Genomic DNA, 22,543 nt, shown 5'->3' on the forward strand with positions numbered 1-22,543 from the left:
TCTGTCATAACCATGAGAGTCCTTAGTTTTCAGTGATATAATTATTGACTCAATCTCTGTCTTGTCTGTGTCACAGAGGAGTATTTCAGACATCAATCTTGGAATGGCATTTCCCGAGAAAGTTATATGGTTCCCTGTAGAAACTAAATTTTTATTTAATTCACCAGCAATGTTCAGAAAATGATTGTTAATTACTTTACGTATACTTGATATTATCTGTAATAGAAATATTTTTACTACAAACTACAAACATTTTAATATAATTCCCATTTGGTTCTGCTTGATACCCTTAGCCCACTAGTCAACCATCTGGGATGCCTGTTACTGCTAGTACCCCATTTATAACGTTCTAATGGAAAGCAACTCTCAAAGAGCATGAGAAATTTGTTAAGGAAAGCATTATATTTATCATCTGTGTTATTGGCACTATAAACATCCTGCCACTCTTGTTCGTTGACAAGGTTTAAAAAACTCGCTGTTGCTGTTTGATTAACTTTCCTACATAATTTGTAATTAAATGCGACATTTGTTTGTATACTAAAGCCTTTTAGTGTTAAAATTTGTGCATTGTGGTCTGAAAGGCCATTCACCCTCTTACTAACAGAATGCCCATCTAGTAATGAAGAATGAATAAAAATATTGTCTGTGGCTGTGCTGTTGTTCCCCTGCACCCTAGTTGGAAAAAACACAGTCTGTATCAGATTATATGAATTTATGAGATCTGCCAACATCCATTTTCTTACACTATCATATACAAAATTTATATTGAAGTCACCACACATAACTAATTTCTGGTAGCCTACTTCCTACAAAGTGAATCAAGAACCCTCTCTAGTGTGAGCAGAAATGCTCTGAAGCCAGAGTTAGGGGACCTACAAACAACAACAATTATAAGTTTAGTTTCTCTAAGTTCAACTGTCCTTGCACAACATTCAAATATCTGTTTAGTGCAATGCCATGATACATCTATGAACTCAAATGGAATACTGTTTTTTATGTACAGCCAGCTAATCTGTATCCTGGTAAAGGAAGCTTCTGAATTGTCAAACTATTTAAGTGGTGCTCTGATATACCAACAATTTCAGAGTCAACATCTATAAGCAGTTCACTAACTTTATCTCTAATACCTCTTATATTTTGATGAAATATGCTAATTCCTTCTCTACTTGGAAACGTTACATCCTCTGAAGGTGAGCCCTTAGTTAGAGGGACTTCCTTTAAGCAGGTATACCTATCAGCTGACTTCATTCTAAAAAAAGGTGTAGCTCTAACACCAACTGCTACAGGAATTTTTCCATAAGTGGTCCGACCACCACCACCCACTACACTGTCACCTATAAGCTTTGCCAGCCTTCCCTTCCCATACCTATAGAGGTGCAGATCATGCCTAGTAAATCCTGGTCTAATGATGGACCCAACTTGCACCATTGACATGTGACCTCTGCCATCAGCACCCTCCCCAGCCCCATGTTAACACGCCTAACAGCCGTATTAAGATGAGGCCGGTCATGACGCTGAAACAGTTGCAAGAAATGCACATTAGTGCCACCAGTTTGAGTAGCTATCTTTACCAGGTCACCATCTACATCATATTTCCCATCCCTATCAAGACTGTTCCCTGTTCCACCCACTATCACTACCTAATCCTCCTCCATAAAATTCCTACATAACTCTCCTATACTGTCAGTCACTTGAGCCAACCCTGCACTAGTCTTCACAATGCTGGTGACGTGGTACTCACTCCCCAACAGTTCTTGCAACTGCTGGCCCATATCTCTACCGTTCGAACTACCTAGCAGCACAACCTCCTCCTTTCTGTTAGACTATGCAACTGACTTTGGGCTCCTGACTGCTGTGTCTTATCTAAGCAAAATTAAAATCAGTGTTACGTATCCATTCAAAAATGGTTAGTGTTGCTGTCAATCCTTACAGCAACACATGAGTGAATAAGCACGCCAAGGAGTGTGAGATTGATACTTCAGTAGGAATTCTGTCTTCCTGCAGGTGTATCTGTGCTTCACAACCATTTCTCTCTTCTGCACAATAGGTGCACTAAAAAATTGTGCAATTCATGCTGGTGTCCTTGTCTGCATGTGTTGTAGTTGCACTCAGTAGCCTTGCACTGCTCGAATTGTGAAAGTTTGTGAGGGGGCTCACTTTACTTTCATCTGCTTTCTATTACCCCAAAAAAGTGTCAACACATATTCTAAGTTTGTTCTTTCTGCTTGTCTTTCACTCCATAATATTGCCACAAAAGCCTTCCACACTAGACAACTGAGTAACAGTTTTTTTCACCTCATATGCGGGACTCGACTTTCGTTTCAGGTGTATGTCTCGTGTCTGCAGCTTTAACCCATTTAATATCAGAGGCAAAAAATAGTTCATACATATCTTGTCTTGATAAAACATCATTATTACTTAGTTAATTGACATGATCATTTTTCCCATCAATCAGTAGGTGAAAATTATCTCCAGTGACAATCCTCGTCACACATTTTCTACAGACTCAAATCTGTGAAATCTCATATGATCTTTATATGGGTAACGATTTGTTCGAAGTAGTTGAGCTGTTCCAGTTTTTAGGCCTTTTGTTTGGCAATACTCTAGCATGATCACATGTACACCAGCTAAAGGCAAATTTAATCATGAAAGTTAATGCCCCCCAGTTTGTCGATAACAACTCCATGGAAATGAACCACAAATTCAAAGTGCTGATAGTATCCTGCCTGACCTATGGATGCTGTACTGACAAATTGACAGCACCATCAGTACTAGGCTTGTGAGACTGCCCACCACAGTGATATGTGATTAGCAACAGGAGCCCCACCAACGGTCTGTGAGAGAAGTAGATATCCCACCAGCAAGGGTTAGATGCCTGTAACTCATAATTATGCAGTCATAATTTGTCAAATTTTAAACCCTTATGTTATTCATGCTGTCTGCTTAGGCAAATTCTGAGTGACATTTATGCATAGACTGCATATCCAGGAACAGATATTGCAGCCAAGTACTTCATCCGCTGCAGATTGATAGCCACTTACAGAGCATTGCATACATCAAAATTGTAATAACTAAAAACGTCCTGGAGTGCATCGACTCCATGGGCTGCCTACAGACAATAGATCAGTGCTATCTCCAAAATGTTTTGATCTTTTAACAACCACAGTCACATTCATTTGGAATGTGATCCACTTGGGCATGCATCAAAATACCTGGAGCACCAGGCACTGAACCACGAGCATTATATATCCTATCAGTCCAGTACTTCTTCATTCTCTCGGATCTCATCCTTCTTTCTTCATCGGACATTACCCTTCCTATAGTCTGTCTGTTTATTCACATTTGTAGTCTGGTTTGTTTGTGAGTTTCCTGGTTTTGTCAGTTTTGTTTCTTAGATCTTCCAATGTAATCTGTAGCTCATCCATATCTTCCTTGATTTCTGTAATCCACTTAATGTTGCACTTACTATTCCACAATTTTTCTATTATCCTCCTGATGATCCTGTTCTCTGGTGTTCTGATTAGATGTCTGAAAAATGAAATTTGTTTCTTCCTGATTGTACTCATTACCGGTTCTATTTCCTTGTAGACTGTTTCGTTTGTAGCTACTCTCCAGTGCCTGTCTTTCTGGTGCAATTTGTTGATGCACATTCTGATGATTCTTCTCTCTATTTTGAGTGTTTTGTCTATTTGTGCGGTGTTGGTTGTTTTGAAGATGGTTCACTTGCATATGTTATTTCTAGTTGAGTGACTGTTTTGTAGTGTTGTAATTTTGTTGCTATTGACAAGCTCTTTATGTTGCAGGTGCTCTTGGTTATATATTGTGCTCTAGTCAATTCGTTTTTTCTGTTATTCCATGTTGGCTTTTCATTGAGGTTATATGTTATGATTTCTTCCAGATATTTAAATTTATCTACAATTTTGATTTCCTCGTTTCATATGGCAATTTTGTTTGAGTGGTGGGTCAGTTAAAATATTGACTGTTTTTTCAAAGGATATTCCAAGACCAATTTCCTATGCTATTTTCTGTAGTGAGATAACTTGTTGTTTGGTTTCCTGAATACTGCTGGACAAGAGAGCAAGGTTATCATTAAATCCTAGACAATTTAAACTTATGTTGTCTTTGGGTCTTCCAATTTGGATGTTCTTTGGGTTAGTCTTGTACCATTCCCTCATTATGTACTCTAAAGCACAGTTGAACAGCAGGGGTGCCAAGCAATCTCCTCATCTTAAACCTTTTTTTATGATGAATGGCTCAGAGAGTTCCCCCCTGAACTTTACTTTTGATACAGTGTTGGTTAAGGTGAGGTCTATCAATTTGATTAATTTTGTATGGAGCGCGAAATTTCTTAAGATTTTTGACATTGAAATTCTATGGATACAGTCATATGCTTTTTTAAAGTCCATGAAGGTTATTACAAGAGATTTATTTTGTTTCTTGTAATATGCTATGGCTAATTTTAAAGTGGTGATATGTTCTGCACAGCTTCTCCAAGGTCTGAAGCCTTCTTGGTATTCACCTAATTCTTCCTCTAGTTGCTCTTTGATCCTCTTGTATGGGATTCTGGAGAGAAAAAAAAATCATTATTAAATTCTGAAAGCTAATGTGTAGAATGACGGCTGAGGATATTTAAAAGTGCCATGGAGGCATGACAGATTTTTCGTGTAGCCTCTCAGCAAAAAGCTATTGTATGCCATGAGAACCCACCACAGTGCAACTGTGATACCTTCCTGATGATAACCCATATTCTCACTGAGTTTACCTCCCTCCCCAATGTCAAGCGAGGCCTAAACCTATGTAATCCCCTGCCCCTGATATTCACAGATGATGTGATAGCTGCACAGCAAGTAAAGTTTTTTACATGTGACAGCAAATATTACAACAAAATTTAATGTCATTTACTGTTTCGTTTTGGTTTCCAGTGTGGGCTTGGAGGGAGTGCCTTTCGCTACAGTTCTAGCATAAAGGGACTCCAGCTGCATTCCATACCAGACTGATACTTTATCTTCATAAGCTAATAACCTGTTCAGTTAAAAGTATTACATTTTTTGCCCGATTTGAGAGAGAATAAATGTTGGTGCTATTGAGATTCGCCATAGCATATACTGCATTGATCATGCTGTATAGTGGAGGTTGTTCCCCTCTCTGCAGATAAAAGATGAGCACTTGAAGATGGTGCTACTCCCATAGTGACATCCCACCATTCCCCTCTTTTTCCCCCTTAAACTACTGTCGTTTCAAGTAATCTAAGTTGCCTCCTTTGAAAATATCACACCATTTGAGTTTAACTATGATAAGATGGTCAATGAGCCTGGACCATTATCATATCTCCTTTCATATTACCGTTAGAGTTGACTTTCTTGATTAAGGAGTTGCTGACAATCAAACTGTTTTATATCGTTAGATTCATAACCACCATCATCAAAAGAAGCCCTGAACTGAAACAACAACAAAACCAAAATTTAAACTGTGCTGTTTCCCCACAAGTTAAGCCTGACAATACACAAGAATAAAAATGATGAAACATTTATTTTATAATGGAAATAGTCTTTTGTTGCTCATTTTTAAATACTGTCTCTCGTTTGTGTTCCAGTTGTCTTATTTCAAGTATTGGTGCACATACTTTCCTCGAGGCTGAAATAGTGTTAGGAAAGCCTACATTAACTGTAATAAACGTAATTAGTAACTACAGGCATCTGCACTCTTAATATTCATATCCTTTTTTTAATTTATTTTTTATTATTATAATTTTTTTATATTTTTAGCTGTGGAAGGCTGGATTTTGTTTGTGACATCAGTTCATGAAGAAGCTCAAGAAGATGATGTACATGATAAATTTTCTGAATTTGGAGAAATAAAGAACATTCACTTGAACCTTGACAGGCGTACAGGATACTTGAAGGTGAGAGAAACCAAAAATTTAGATTAAATGTTTTTGATAGTAAGATGTTTCTTTTTTAAACTATGCATCTTGTTTTATCTTTTTTTTGTTTTACTGTAAGAGAGCCATAATGGTCGTATTTTGCATATAAGAGTGTGATAAAATTAAAATATCAACCACCAAAATGCTACAGACATGAAAAGCAAATTTAATAATCTTATTATTTACCAAAATAAACTAGGAAGTGGAGAAATAAGCGTTGGGCTTTACCTGTGTCAGCACCAGTTAAATACAGAAATACAAATATTAAATTTTGAACAATGGAAAATCTAGGATGGAATGTAACAATACCAGAGAAGGAAAGTTGCTACTCACCATATAGCAGAGATGCTGAGTCGTGATAGGCACAATAAAAAGAATCACACAATCATAGCTTTTGGCCATTAAGTCCTTTGATAAAATAAACTTATGAGCTAAATCACTGTTTAAATAAACAGTAATAAAATAAACTTTCATTTTATCTCTGATGCTGCGTCCTGAAGTGTTACCACACAGTAACGACTAGAGACTGGATTATATGCATTTGCATGTTGCTTATGCATTTGCATATTTGGTTCCTTTTTACCAGTTATTGCCTATTTTAACTAAAAACTGGTGATAATACATATTTTCACTCTATGTTTACAATATTTTAAAAATTTTGACAGGCAGTCTCTAGATTGATCTAGTTTCGATGTCTCACAGATTGACCACGACCTAGAACTGTGTGCAATCAGTGTCTAGCGAAATCATGCGGAACAGGAACAGGCAGACAGCCAGTGCTCCTGCACCCATGCCCCTAGTTAATTCCCTCCACTGTCATACCGTACACATTGGTAACAATTAAATTAAACTATGCAGGCTTCTAGTCGTACATCCATTGTTTCAGTTTAGCTTTCTATTTACTTGTACACAGTCAAATGTGTTTACCGCGTGTAGTGTGTAACTTGTTGTGCACCATGCCACCTGAAAAAAAAAGAAATGCCGTTTCATAAATAGCTGACCATCCTGGAACATTTACATCTGATGAAATTGTTTTATAGTGTTGAGTTTGCAAGAAAAACGTTACACACAAAAAAAGTTTCCAATCTACCAGCATATCAAGACAAGCCTTCACATCACAGGAATGCAGAAGAAAGGGCCACGACAACAACTTCTGACAACAGCAAGTTGTAGTAGCAGGGATTTGTCCAAAGGTAACCAAGAAAGTCGATTTAACATGGATCTATGTGAAGCATTCATTGGGAGTAATATCCCTCTTCACAAACTTTCAAACCTTATGCCAAAAGGCTTCCTGCACAAATATTGCTTAAATCAGAATGTACCAGATGAATCAACATTGCGTAAAAATTACATACCAACAATTTACGTAGCTGTTCTGGAAGCAACAGGCAGTGAAGGAGTTTCATCTGGATTTCAGTTTAGAAACTACAGTCACTTGTGGTGGTTACATTGCAAATTTAATTGTTGGTGCTTTAAAAAGAAGAGCCTGCAAAGGCTTGAAAAAGTAAATCATTCTATGATCGCCAGATTTTTGAATGAGGGTTTTAGAAAAATGTTTCCAGAATCTTCTGCAGGTGTTTATGTTTATTTCAGATGCTGCTCCCTATATAATCAAAGCAGGAAAAGCCCTCCGGTATTTTATCCCAATTTGATTCATGTGACTTGCTTAGCTCATGGAGTACATGGCCATGCTGAAGAAGTGCGTTCCGCATTTGTGAATGTAAATAAACTGATTGCATGCACAAAGAAAGTGTTTCGAAAGGCTCCTGTTCACATTAAGACCTAAAAAGAAAAACTATTAAATTTGCCTTAACCTCTCGATCCAGTGGTAACTCATTGGAGTACGTGGGTCGAAGCCGTGTTTTTTTACAATGAACATTTTGAGGCCATTAGAGAGGTACTAAATCATTTTGATAGTGCAGAGGTCTTGGCAGTTTGCAAGTGCAAGGAAGCTTTTAATGATTCTGGTATTAGAAAAGACATTGCTGTGATTAGCACTCATTTTTCCCACGTACCTGCGTGTATTAAAAATCTTGAAACTCAAGGTTTGGCTTTGAATGAATCTATACAGTAAATGAATAAAATTATTGTTGTGAACTCCTCACTGCCGGAGATATTCCCAATTAAACTTAAAAAAAACGATTGAAACTATTCTGTAATTCGAAATTGTGTGTGAATATTGCTACAAGTAAAAAGATATACCTTGTGTGCCTACATTTATTTGCATTACCAATCAAGGCTTTGCTACCCGTTTTATTCATTCCGCTTACCGTGGTGCTCATAGTTTAGCTGCAGCTTATATAAATGTCTAACGCTTTTGTATCTCTGTTAATGTATCTTAATTCACTGCAGCAAATGCTAGTATGATTGCATAAAAGAAAATTATCATTCTGGATAAAATACATTGCTACTCACAATGTAGAGGTGGTAGTGAGTCACAGAAAGGAAAATTTGAAAATGGCTGCTAAAACATTAAAGCTTTTGGACAAAGTCTTTTTTCCAAAATAAAGAACATGCACATGCACTTTTCCACAACCACAGTCAGTCTTGTAAAATTTGTGGTATGGTGGATGTGTGTACTTTGAGTTTCAGGAGATCATTTTTTCCACTGTAATAACATGCATGTGGGGGTACAAGTGTGGTGTTGTTTCCATAAGTTCACTCTGACAGCAACATTTTATCTTTATTGAATGACAGTCACTGGAGTCTGTAGTTAGAAATCATAGAAAATTGTGAACAATTGTGGTTAGTGAGCTGTCTTTACAAAGACTGGCATGTCTCTGATAAAAACTTCCCGCCCCTTTCTCTTTGAGCAAATGTTGACAAGAACATGATGTTGTCCATGTTTGTGGAAATGTGACTGTTTCTTCTCTGTAGATGCAATGACTCTGATACATACACATTAGGATGGTACTGTTTTATTTTTCCAATAATAGCAGAGTCACTTTTCTGAGAATTGTAATTGTGTTGTAGAACAAAGGGCTTTTATTTACAAACCTAAAATCTGACAATGTTTGTGATATATAGGATAGCATCAACATTTTTAAATTTTGATTTATACTCCCCAGGGTAATCACTGTAATATGTTTTGATCTTGCAGGGCCCTTCAATCAATGTTTTCACTCTGATGTACATGTAGCCAACGTTGTGTACTTCATCGTGTATTCCCAAATTGTAGATCTGTAATTGTCTCTTGTAACATATTGCTCCCATTTATAACACTGGTGTGAGTGACATTTTCTGCAGCGTGAATGCCAATACGGCTCTTGTTCACGCCTTCATTTTGCTATTTCAGTACCTGTTTTCAAAGAATAATGTGGAACTGTGCCCATGCAGCTTGATGCTCAGCACCTTATGCAGCTTATTCCGTGTCGCTATAAATGCTGCAGCATTTGCATCACAGATTTGCAAGTATCCTAGAATCCGATGGAAATGTAAATCTCATACATATTGAACACGTGGTGGCATAGAGACCTACTAATGTGTGTTCGTCATTGGAAGAATTTGTTTCTTGTAAGTGCAATTTTATTGTCATATTCATGTCAGCTGGTAAATACACTGAAACGAAGTGACAAAAATCATGGGATAACGATATATACGTATACAGATGGTTTTAGTATCACTTACACAAGGTATGAATGGGCAATACATTGGTGGTGCTGTCACTTCTGTACACAGGTGATCCATGTCATAAGGTTTCCGACGTGATTGTAATGCACGACGGGAATTAACAGACTCTGAATGTGGAATGGTAGTTAGAGGTAGGCATATGGGACACTCCATTTCAGAAATCACTAGGGAATTCAATAATCTGAGAGTCACACTTTCAAGAGGGTGTCGAGACTACCAAATTTGAGGCATTACCTTTCATCACAGACAACACAGTGACTGAAGGCTTTCACTTAATGAGTGAGAGGAGCGGCATCTGCATAGGGTTATCAGTGCTAACGGACAAGCAACAGTGCATGAAATAACTGCAGAAATCAATGTGGGATGTACAGTGAATATGTCTTTTAGAACAGTGTGGCAAAATTTGGCATTAATGAACTATGACAGCAGATGAGCAACTCGAATGCCTTTGCTAACAGCACAACATAGCCCTCAGCACCTCTACTGCAGTCATGACTATATCGTTTGAACACTAGATGAGTGCCAGATAAGTCCCAATCACAGCTGTTAAAACCTGATGGTAGGGTTCAAGAGTGGTGCAGACCACATGAAGCCATGAACTCAAGTTGTCAACAAGGCACTGTGCAAGCTGGTGGTGGCTCCATAATGGAGTGGGCTGTGTTTATGTCCAATGGGCTGGGTCCTCTGGTCAAACTGAACCAATTGTTGATTGAAAATGGTTATATTTGGCTCAATATTTCTGAAAGAGACTTCCAGTGCTTTTTTGAGTCCATACCATCTCTAGTTGCTGCACTATGCTGTGCAAAAAGGAGGTCTGACACAATATTAGGAGGTATCCCATAACATTTGTCATCTCAGCATATTTTATATTCACATTAAAAAGGAAGGTCATTAGGGATGGAACACAACCTCAGTTTGAGGGAAGGGTGGGGAAAGAAAATCGGTTGTACCTTTTGTAAGATCCATCCAGGCATTTGCCTTAAACAATTTAGGGAAATTGAGGAAAGTTTAACTCAGGGCTTGAACTGCTGTCCTTCCACATGCAAATCCAGTGTCTCACTACCTCGCCACTGCTTTCAGTCCCTGTCCATATTGTGTTTCTGACTGATGTGTGAATCTTATGTTGAAAGAGTAAGTAAATTTCAGGGTCATTTCCTCTGTACTTCTTGGAGTTTTGCGTAGTCCATGCTTTCCTCAAATATCAGAAGCAGACAGTTTACTTGCTTGCTTTCGCTGTAACACCAAATCAATTATTCCATCTGGAATGCACAATGTTTCACTTTCACTTCATACAAACAACATGCCACTAGCTTCTTGTAATTTTTTCTCCAGCCATGTTATGTTTTGATTCCATTGCCTTATTACAATGTCTTCAAATAGAGTTTAATGTGCCTGATCCCATGATGAAAAGTATTTTTTGTGACTAGTCAGTACTGTAAAATTTACTGTATATGTCTAATGATCTTTCCAATATATCAGGTTGTTATAATCCTTATAACAGCTGCATGCTTTATGTGTTATTTCTGGGGCCTTAATGTGTTTTCCTCGTACAGATATGTGCACCTTCTGACATTTATAAAGTTTTTCATAATAGCTTTTTTATGTCTTCTGGGATCTCTCTTCTGCTTTTGTCCACAGTGAGACAGTAGTGTTACATACATTGAAGTGCTACTTGGTTAAAATCATACCTCAGTCAGTAGAGCATATGCATGTGAAAGGCAAAAAATTCAGGTTTTAGGCTGTCAGAAATTTTCAGATCACTTTACATGTTATTCAGTCAGTTGTCTTTCAAAGTTGCATCATTGCAACAAACAAACTTAGCTGTTACATCACTGGAAGTACATTTGTATGTTTGGTACATCCTATCATTGTCACAAGAAGCAGAATTGTCAAAGGTTAACTAACATTGTTCATCCACTTTATTAGTTGTCTTGCCTTCCATTTAGTCATCTGTGGCACCACAGAGGTTCTTGTAGTGCCACATTTGCTCGATTGTGACAGTATTATAGAGACACAGTACAGCTGTTGTCATTCATGGCACACATAGACAAGGGTGTTGCCTTCCAGCTCTATTCCCTATCTCAAAATAAGCGGCAGAGGCACTTAATCACCTGTGGCACTGAGCTACGCAGTTACCAAAATTGTGAAACAAGACAGTATGGGAACATAGTTCTGTTAAGAGTTAATCCTGTGCTGTATGCTCCAATACCCAGTGCGAGTAATTTTCTTCTCATGAATTTCCACAGCTTAGACTTTTGTTTCATTGCATTAGCACCTCATTGATGTGGTGCCACTTTGTAGCCATTTATTCATAGCAGTTATTCAAGAGTTCCAATGGTTGCTCTCCACTTTTAACACAGGCACACTAATTTTATTACCATTCTTCAGTAAATGGACAGCAGCTGTCAATAGACATTACATTTGTGTCAAAGCATGCTTCTGTTAGTGGCAGTGAAATCATGAACCTATTGAGTGTGGGTGATCTATTTTTGTATTGTTTTACAGTTTAAAAGTAAGCATAAAAACTCTCTAAAATAGGGTGAACATCACCAGTGGTGTGAAGGAAACAAAACTTTAGAAAAAGTTTCATGTCGTATGTATTTATTGGGTGTGTTTATTTGTTGTTGTTGGGGGCACTGGAAACTGTATTCATAGGAAGCCAAATGTATACTAAAGTTTTGTTTGTTTTTACCCAGCTGTTGCAATTCCCATCATTTTTACTGCATCTTGTCCCTCACTGAAAAATCACAAAAACTGCTTCTTACGAAGTGTGTGAATACAAATGAACTAGAATGACGTGAACTGGTTTACTATGTGCAGTAAGTTTTTAAAATACTGTACTAATCCATAATTAATTGTATAGCTGTAATTTTAGCTATTTCTGGTGCTGTCATTAGTTACCTCTAAGTTTACTTAATGCACTACTTAAGGTTTCCTGCTAAAGGATGTGGTGATTTTGTATTTATTTATTTATTTAAAAAAAGTTTAGTTAACTGTTCTTGAATTTCAGGGCTATGCATTAGTGGAATATGAAACTTTCAAGGAAGCACAAGCAGCAAGAGAATCTCTTAATGGCACCGAGTTTCTTGGACAACAGATAGGTGTAGACTGGTGTTTTGTTAAAGGGCCAAAGCGGTAAGTGATTCTCGTATCGCAGTTAATTTTTTACTATTTTTCCACACATTCAAATAGCAAATAGTTGGTACTAAGCCCTCTTGCAAAATCGTGAAGTACTTTCCTTTTTCTGATGAAGTTTTTATATTTACTTATCTTATGTAATGTATTGTTCTTCAAGTAATTAGGCTCCTAAGCTTCCTTGGTGTTTACACCACAGACTGGTGCACAAAAGTGCACTTTCAAATATTGCACTTAGCTCACATTGTCATGATGCATTGCTATTTTGCTCCAACTAACAATGCATATGTATGAAGCAGTTGAAAATCCAGGATGGAATGTAACAGTGTTATGAAACGGATACTTGCTACTCACCATATGCCTGAGATGCTGAGTCACAGATAGGCACCACAAAAAGACTGCCAGAAAGTAAGCTTTCAGCCAATGAGGCCTTCATTGGAAACAGACAATATACACACGCATGTACCCACACAAACATAACTCACACTTATATGACCACAGTCTCTGGCTGCTGAGGCCAGACTACCCAGACAATGTGGTGTCTGTGTGTGTCTGTGTGTGTGTGTGTGTGTGTGTGTGTTTGTGTGTGTTTTGTCTATTTCTGACGAAGGCGTTGTTGGCTGAAAGCTCACTTTCTGCTGCTCAGCTTCTCCGCCATATGGTGAGTAGCAACTATCCTTCTCATAATATTAATGCAAAGAGTCTTATTCATCCAGAGATTTGCTGGGACTGTTTAACACTAGAATGTCCAGCTTTGAACTATCCTGTATGCCTAATGGAGGTCAATTTGACTGATAAGATTTTTACAAAATGTAACGGTATTCTGTATTTATTGTCTTTAATATAGCTTTTATTATTCTTTCATGTGTAATAATAATAATAATTATTATTATTATTATTATTATTATGTGGATTACATTTTTAGTCGAACATGGCTCTGCCTAAGATGGGATCGGAGATGCCCTAAACAGTATTGCAGTAGGTTATAGTGGGAGGATGTATAGGATAGATCTTGCATATGTATAATAATTATGTGGACACGTCTGTTGCAGAGATATTACCCATGAGGCACAAGGGGTTGAGAGCAGGAATGGAATAGAGAGAGACAAGGATATTGCATTTGTTTGGTGGGTTGCAGAATACCACAATGGGAGGGGTGAGGAGGATAGTAGGGAAGATACATGTCATTTCAGGGCACAGTCTCAAAAATATAGTTGAAATCCTGGCAGAGAATGAGATTCAGTTGCTCCAGTCCTTAGTGGTACTGAGTCATGAGAGGAGTGTTTCTTTGTGGTTGGACAATGGGTATTTGGGAGGTGGTAGGTGATTCAAATGGCAACATGTGGATACTCTACTTTGGGATGAGATTGGGAGGTTAATTTTCTTCTGTGAAAGCCTCCATGAGACACTTGGCATATTTGGAGAGGAAATACTCATCACTACAGGTGCAATGTTTACAGGAAGCATGGAAGGGACTTTTCAGTATGTAATGAGTGGCAGCTGTCAAAGTGGAGGTATTGTTTGTAGGTTTGATATGAACAGAGGTATTAAATTAGCTATCCTTGAGGCAGAGGTCAACATCATGGAAGTGGGCTTGTTGGATTGAGGTGGACCGGTGAAGCAAATGAGGGAGAAGGTATTAAGGTTCTGTAGGAATGTGTGTAGGGCATCCTCGCCATCATTCCAGATCACGAAGATGTCATCAGTGAATCTAAACCAGGTTAGAGATTTGGGATTCTGGGTAGTTAGGAAGGATTCCTCTAGGTCACCCATGAGTAGGTTGGCATAGGTGGTGCCATGAGGGGTGGCCAAGGCTGTACCACAGATTTGCATGTTCAGTGTCTGTGAACAGCCAGTACTGTGCTTTCAACTTCAGGAAGGCCACTACTGTGATAGCAATTCATTGTATTTCCCAGTCAAACTTTAGGTGACGACAAACAGATGTTCAGGAACTGTTACACACAACATTGTATGAAGTTCATCATAATTGACTATCAAAAATGCCAAATAAATCAGGTGAAATGCATTTCTGGGAAAAGTGGTCAATTGACTGCCATTGGGGACCAATGGTAAATGTACAATTATCTTAACCCTCTTGCAGGCTGTGGGGGAAATACTTCCCACTAAATGTATTTCTTTACGGCATTTAAGGGAATGTGTGTTATCCTTCCTGTACACTCCTGGCATCTAGTGGCAGTCTGCTGCACCAGCTATAGTTTTTGTTTGTTGTGAATTATAGCCTTTAGGACTGTGAGAAGTATTATCCCACCAAACAATGGTGTTTTAATGATTCTTACAAAGTATGGTTACCACCAAAGCAGTTTCTGGAAGGGGCTTGGGAAGCATACTTACTACAAAATTTGCGGTCCTCAGGAAGCATACTTACCAACAACTTAGGGGTAGCCAAAGCATTTGGGAATACATCTTACTGACTCTGTCTGTGCCTGACATCTTGTGGTAGTAAACTGCACCAGGTGTATGAAAACTGCTTCAACAATGGGTTTGTTTCTCATGGGATCAGTACTGTTGTCACAACACATTGCTTCACTTCTGCAGTATACATTATTGTGACCTGTATCAGCTCATACCCTTATTGTGCAATAAAGTTTCTAGAATTGTTTTCACATTGTGATACAGAAACTTTAAATGTTGGTAACAAATATTTTTTTTTTCAAATAAAGTAAAAGAAAACACTAAATAAAAACAGGAAACACATTTTCTATGTGCAATGGCAGCATATAACAGCTCATAAAAGGGAAATGGGAAATCCTTTTACCACCTTAGTTTTAATAACTCACAAAGGTGCTGTGGTGATATCTGTACCACCACAGTTTTTGGTCCTAAATCACAAAATAAAATTATCAAAAAATAAACATAGTCAGTTGATCGCAATTGTGAGAAGGTAGCAAAAAAACTGTCTTCACTGAGTTGCTTACAAAAAATGCTCCAGTGAAAGGATTAAAAACTTGTAGTTACAAGAGGAACAGTTAAGACAAATGAAACCACCACTAAAACAATTAGAAGTCATAAAATCATGGCATAAAAGAAATTTGGGTTTCAAAATAAAAAATGGTCAAGTGATATCCACCTGGCATTCTAATGTTAAGGTCCCTTCCTCCTTGTGGAATTAAATGCTTTGTGTGAACTGACTATTGTTTATAATTATAACTTTATAATCTGCACAAACATGCTCAGTTACATTAGACATATATCTAGCAGCATGTAACATCCCCTTACACTCTGACAACAAAAAAAATCTTTGCTTGGCTTTTGTAATTCCACACCTTACGGTCATTTCCGGTGAAGAACATAATTTTTCTAACGACAATAGTGACTCTACTTTCAAAGCAGAGAACTGCTAGTTGTAATTACACTTCTGGTACTGATTATGCATGTTAACCACTTCACAGTCTTCATAAATTAATCTGTCGACTGTTTGTTTCTGAATATTAATTTCAGAAGACACATGTTTCATGTCTTTCCAAAGGAAGATTTTCTGCAAGCAAAGAGCATTTTTGAGGTCATGAGTTTTGGCCAAAATACATACATGCTCTTATAAGTTACTGACAATCTACCCATTCTACTACCTTGTCTTGTGTTGTCACAACGTAATTTTTAAAAGCTCCAAAAATTAGATTTATCTCTGTTTAAAAATTCGTTGGGGGGGGGGGGGGGGGGGGGCTGGCACATATGCATGTGTGTACATCTACATCTATCCTCTGCATATCACACTGTGGTACATGGAAGGTGTGTTTACACCTGCACTACTTCCTGTGTGCACTAAGTGGAAGCTGCTGTTGCACAAAGAGGCAAGGAGGTGCACATGCTGGTGAAAAGTCACGCATGCCTCTGATTTGTGTGCACAGGCCACCACATGCAGGCACAGGAGTCTCCCCAACTCAGATGGAGAGAAATGTGCAACAGTCATGCTCCTGTCCATAGTTCTCTCTGCTTGGTGCTGTTTTTTACTGCACCTCACTGTTAAAAGATTCCATTTTTGCTTGCTTTCAAATTTGTCTTTGCAATAGAACTTTGGTTGATTTGTCTGACAAGAAACACTGTGAATGTGTAGAATATTATTGTGTGTTTCTTTATTCGTGGCTAATAAATTCCATGAATTATGCAGAGTGAAATGAAATGACTTGTCTACAATGTCTCACAAATAAGAACAACTTGAAACAACAGAAACAGTCTTAGACAAAATAAAAATAAAAAGCCTTTGTTCGTACTTCTGATGAATATTTGTTAAAGAGGAGGAGTGATTGAAGGGTTATTGATGTGCTGAAGCTGTCTTTGTTCCTTTATGACATTTGTGATTCATAAATAGTTACTTCAGTGAGAGAAAATAGAACAGCACTGAAATCACAAATTAAATAGCTGCTTCCATTATTGTATGGATTCCGCAGAGTTCAAGGCATTCCATCTCGCTTCAAAATCTTGTGTGATGTGCAAAACACTATTTTCTAAAAGTTATAAATCAACACACACACACACACACACACACACACACACACACACACACACACGCGTATGCATGTTCTGAAATCATACATGTTCACATATTCTGGGACTGTTGATTGTCCATATTAAGCATAAAATAAACCTTTCATTTTCCAGAGAAAGAAACATTTAAGTGGTCATCACCTTATCTTAATGTGGCTTTCCAGGGATTGTACCAGGTGTTAGGAAACTTATGGGGTGATGTTACATTTTTATGCAGGAGATATCTTGGACTGAACTTCAGATTGGGGTGATTGTCACTAGTATCAAGAATTCGAAGTATCAGAGTTAAGCTTGTTAACAGGTGTGGCATGAAGTCACATGTAGTGTCTCTGTATTTTGTATTTTCCATTCATTATCAGTGGTCTGATGTAGCAGAGGGAAAGAGCAAGGGAATGGTACTCCATATTTTGTGTTACCGCAATAGTTCCACATTTACTCATGGAAAATTTATGATGAAAAACACCACTACAAATTGTCAAGGCTGTCTACAACTCAGGTTCAGAATAACTGACGATGTGGACCCTACAGATGCCCAGAAAATCACTTCTGCATTCAGTGAATCAAAGTTTCATGAAGGGTGATCACCTTACTTCCTTTAGAGAATATATTTCTTAAGAAAATTAGAAACCTTAGCAGCATATGTCTCCCAACCTTTAGCAGAAATATGCATTCATAAAGTACAAGGTGGCTGTAATTAAAGTTCCAGTGCAAAATGCTATAGAAAGTGTGTCACTGCTCGGAATGATGTCAAATTTGAACAGCATACTATTGATACAGGGAAAAGTCAAGGAACAACACTGTGAGTGTATTAATGTAAATGGGCTCGCCTACGAATAACATGCAAATTGCGAAATGATGGCTATAATTAGAGCTGCACATTCCACCGTCTGTACTGTTCAATGTGCCTGACTGCATACGGCAGTCAATTTGTGGCACTGTTAGTTAGGTAAGTACATCCACAACGGCCAAATCTTACCACATCGGATAGGAAAAAATTGGTTTTTAATTGTCCTGAGGCCAAAGATTGCATAAAAAGCAAAATAACATTATATTTTAATTGTCCCACAAAAAAAGCAAAATGACATTAGTTTGTAATTGTGAGACTGGTGCAAGACATGTTCAGTATGCCGTCCACTGTTTTTTGCCTCAAGTTGAAAGCGACAAACAGCGTGTTCCACAACAGATCGGAGTGACCACATTCAGAATGTGTTGCCCAATGCATGCCTTCAGTTGAACTACTTATACAATGGGAGCACTGAACACGCCATCTTTCAGATAATCCCATAGCCAGAAGTCACACGTCTTAAGATCAGGTGATATGGATGGCCAGCTGCACAGAAATGATAACTTATAAGTCTAGAATTTCTGAAATGCCTCTGCAGCAGCCATTTGATTGGCTGTGCAGTGTGCGGAGGAGCACCATCTTGCATAAAAATCATCATAAGCGCACAGGCACCTTGCTAAAGGGCTGAAAGATGTTGGTGCACAAAAGACCATACTAGTATTTCCCAGTGATGCTACAAGTAGCAGGACCCAAAGAACTGATCTGTTTGGGGAAAAAATATGCCCCTACAGTAAAAAATGCCACCAACCCACCCCACACTGTCACTTTTGTAGTTGCAGTGCGTGCAGATTTTCCATTGCCCATGTTTTGTAGTTCTGCATATGGCCATCTCCTTGGAGGTGGAAATGGTCTTCATCTGTCCACAGAATGTTCAATGGCCATTCATTGTTCATTTCCATCCGAGCAACAAATTCTACAATGAATGCTTGTCTCTGACAGACCAATAGAAATCATCTCTTGAACATTGGTGATTTTGTGTAGATGTGCAGGATGTTTTGTAGGTTTTTATGGACCATACTCTCAGCCATTTTCAGCGTTCAGGCAATTGCCCCGCTCTGCAAGTTTGCATACCAGCGCTCAAATCCTCCTGCTGTTCTGTGACAACATCTTTGACAGAGGTCGGATGAACTGCTTTATTCCCTCTGCCATATTGCACTTCAAAAGGTTTGGAATTTTGCAATCTTTTCTCCAGACCCTTAGCAAAGATCAGACCAGTGCCTTTTTTCATACCCTTGAGTGTCCGGACGTTCTGTAAGGCTACTGGCCCACAGTCACTATTCTTGTAACAGAGCTTTACCAGCAGCATGTGATCCTTTATGGAGACAGTCATACTGAGTGTCTCTGATGCAAACTGAGGAACAACCCTGTGATGCGCATCTGTGGGTATGCAGATTCTGTTGCTTACAGCTCCATCTATTGTTCAGATTTTCATTAAATTCTCCACACACACACACACACACACACACACACACACACCATTACTATGATGGCTTCAAAACGGAAAAAGGTGGTCATTTCAACGGAAGAAAAACTTAAAGCTTTAAAAAGAATAGACAATGGTGAAACAGTATTAAAAGTGGCGCAAGATTATAACGTCGGGAAAACAAGAGTTGGAGTCCAGAAAAGGAACCACTATGGAATTGAGAAGTGGTGTTCTCAGCGAGCAACCTTGGCTATTTTGGAAGATCGGAAAACCATGAAAAAACGTGATTATGAAAAAGTAAATGAAGCTTTGTTCCTATGGTTTAATCAACATAGAGATAAAGGTGTACCCATGTCAGGACCTATTTTGCAGGAGAAAGCCTTAAAGTTTTGTAACAAACTAAACGAAAGTGAACCTGATTTCACAGCTAGTGTAGGCTGGCTCCATAGATGGAAGAAAAGATACGGAATTCGGCAACTTAATGTCTGTGGTGAAAAGCTTTCACAAATTTTGAAGCTGTTCAATTGCTTAGGAATAAACTTCACAGGGTATTGGACAAGGGAAACTGAACGGGAGATCAAATTTTTAACTGCAATGAGACTGATCTCAATTACAAAATGTTACCGCGAAAAACATTAGTGTCAAAGGCTGAAAAGGCAGCGCCAGGCTACAAATGTAGCAAAGAAAGAGTGACAATTCTTGCATGCAGTAATGTCACAGCAAATTTGAAAATGAAACTATGATAGGTAAGCTAAACAATCCGACAGCATTTAAAAATGTATCTAAAATGCTTGACCAGTAGAATATTACAACCAAAAAAATGCTTGGATGAGCTCAGACATTTTTAAAGACTGGTTTTTTTAACGAGTTCGTGCCACAAACTGAAAAGTTTTTGAAGTCCAACAACTTGCTGCGCAAAGCACTGTTGCTTCTAGACAATGCCACTTATCATCCTAATGAAGATGAACTTCAAGATCAAAATATAAAGGCCATGTTTTTGCCTCTAAATCTCACATCCTTACGTCAGCCTATGGATCAAGGGACCTTAGAGACACTGAAGAGAAACTACCCCGGAAACTTGCTTTCCTGTTTAATTAATGCTATGGACAAGGGAGAAGACATGCTAGAGCAGTTACGCCATATTAATTTGAAAAATGTAGCTTATGACATGTCCCAATCTTGGGAGAGTGTTGGAGTAAATACAGTTGCAAAATCCTGTAAAATTTTGCTACAGGAAAATCAAGAAAATTCTCCAGATGATGAAAATCTACAACAGCACACCGAACCAGAAAATACTACCCTGCTTTTATTGTTACGAAAAGTTCCGGGATGTACCGACACCACAGATGATGACATAAATGAATGGATTGTCCAAGATCAAGAATTTGAAGTGACAGATGAAGAAATAGTCAACATGGTAAACAAAAAAGAAGATGAAGAATCGGATGTAGTGGAGGAAAGTGCACCCAAGATTTCTCACAATGAAGGACACAAGGCCTTAGAAACTGCTTTTTTTAAAATTATTTTCCATGTTGTCCGACCTTCCTGCTTATCCAACCTTGCCGCAGTCGGTTTAGGTCGGATAATTAGTTCCTGCCTAGTTTTCTCCAGTTGTTCTGCTGTTATGTATATGTTTTTCTTATCAGTGTTGCTTCTTGTGTTTGTCAAATAGAGATATTGTGTAATGTCTTCTTCTTTCTTTTTACAGCACGAGGAGAAGCCGCAGGAGGAGATAAACATGTTTTGCACTACATTTAAACTCTTCCATTGTGTTTCTTTTCATTTTTTATCTTATTTTTATGTACGGTAGAGGTTCATATGAAAGCTCTTGTAAGTTATTACATTGAAGGACTATGAAATTTGGAGAAAATAAATATAGTTTTCCATTAACTTTCTTTGTTATGCTTATTGTTACCTTTTCAACAGGACATTAAACCCTAATCTGTCTTCCTTCTTTCGTTTTTTATTGTCACCATTTTAATATACTTCTGTGTCAACAAGAAAAAACAAAGAATGTGTGAAAACAAGAACTACATTTCTTGTTTATTGAAGTTTTGCTGTTACTATAAAATAAGTCAGATGATGATAACTCAAAATGTGTGGGAGAGAATTGGTGAAACATAACTTGAAAATTAATTACAGGGACAAATAAAAGACAAAAAAAGAAATAATAGTTAAATGTGTTGATGTAATTTGTCTCATTTCGTAAGATATTTTGTCATTTGCAGTGTAATGTTGCATGTGAACTCTGTCTTTTATTCCCCTAAATATGAAAAGAACTGAAAAATTCTACCTTGTAGAAAATTTTTACACATTATGCCCACGTTCCCACGGCAGCTACGGAAAAGCGTAATAAACTGAATGCTTGTAAGTGTTTCAGTTTTAGACATACCATCCAATGGAGAAACTTTATTCATAGAATTTGTATGTACTTATTTTCAGTCCAAATATCAAGTACATGGTGATTTACAGTAATTATTGTCATGCCCTAGTACACGTCCTATCACCAGCTTGCATGAAGATGTGGCCTGCATATCTCTGTCATTGCATTAATAACCATGTGGGCTGAGGCCTGCTAGTCACCTTTAACAGACTGAGGAGGTGTATGTCTTCTAGGATGCTTAGCACAGGTGATTCTGGAATGGAGAGGAAAAGTTGTGATTTGTAGGAAGTAAATAAGTAGTTTAACCTTATTTGGAGACAGCAGCTTTGTATGTTTGCAAGTCAGTGAGTACACCCTACCACTCTACATGTTGGGCCCATCCAGCCACTCCCAGTTCCTGAGTTCTGCCTTTCGCTATCAGTGAACAGCGCTCTGCTTGCAACTTGTTCCAATGACACACAATAAAATACCTTAACCCGCAACTGGAGACAACTGCAAGACAGCACTTGTTCCTCTGTATATTCTGACAGACAGAAAATATCAAATACTACTAGACAAACTCTATAGTGTGTATCCTTCTTTAACAGGCTGAGAACTCTAAGATAATAACTGTTACTGGATACTTACTTTAAATTCAGTTGTCTACCCTTGAATGTGTAGTCTTCTTAGCACCTTACAGCAGCAACATTAAAGTGTCACTCT

The 22,543-nt window shown here is 38.0% G+C and overlaps 1 protein-coding gene across 1 annotated transcript in view; it reads left to right on the plus strand.

Moving 5' to 3' along the window:
• Nucleotides 1-21,348, plus strand: part of LOC126272248 (RNA-binding protein 8A) — a 66,714-nt gene extending 45,366 nt beyond the window's left edge. The window contains exons 3-5 of the mRNA XM_049974960.1: nt 5,766-5,902; nt 12,564-12,688; nt 21,167-21,348. Coding sequence (XP_049830917.1) covers nt 5,766-5,902; nt 12,564-12,688; nt 21,167-21,194 — 290 coding nt within the window. The 3' untranslated portion in view covers nt 21,195-21,348. The remainder of the gene's footprint in view (nt 1-5,765; nt 5,903-12,563; nt 12,689-21,166) is intronic.
• Nucleotides 21,349-22,543: the final 1,195 nt, after the last annotated feature.

This window comes from Schistocerca gregaria, chromosome 5 (assembly GCF_023897955.1).
Source record: "Schistocerca gregaria isolate iqSchGreg1 chromosome 5, iqSchGreg1.2, whole genome shotgun sequence".
Lineage (NCBI taxonomy): Eukaryota > Metazoa > Arthropoda > Insecta > Orthoptera > Acrididae > Schistocerca > Schistocerca gregaria.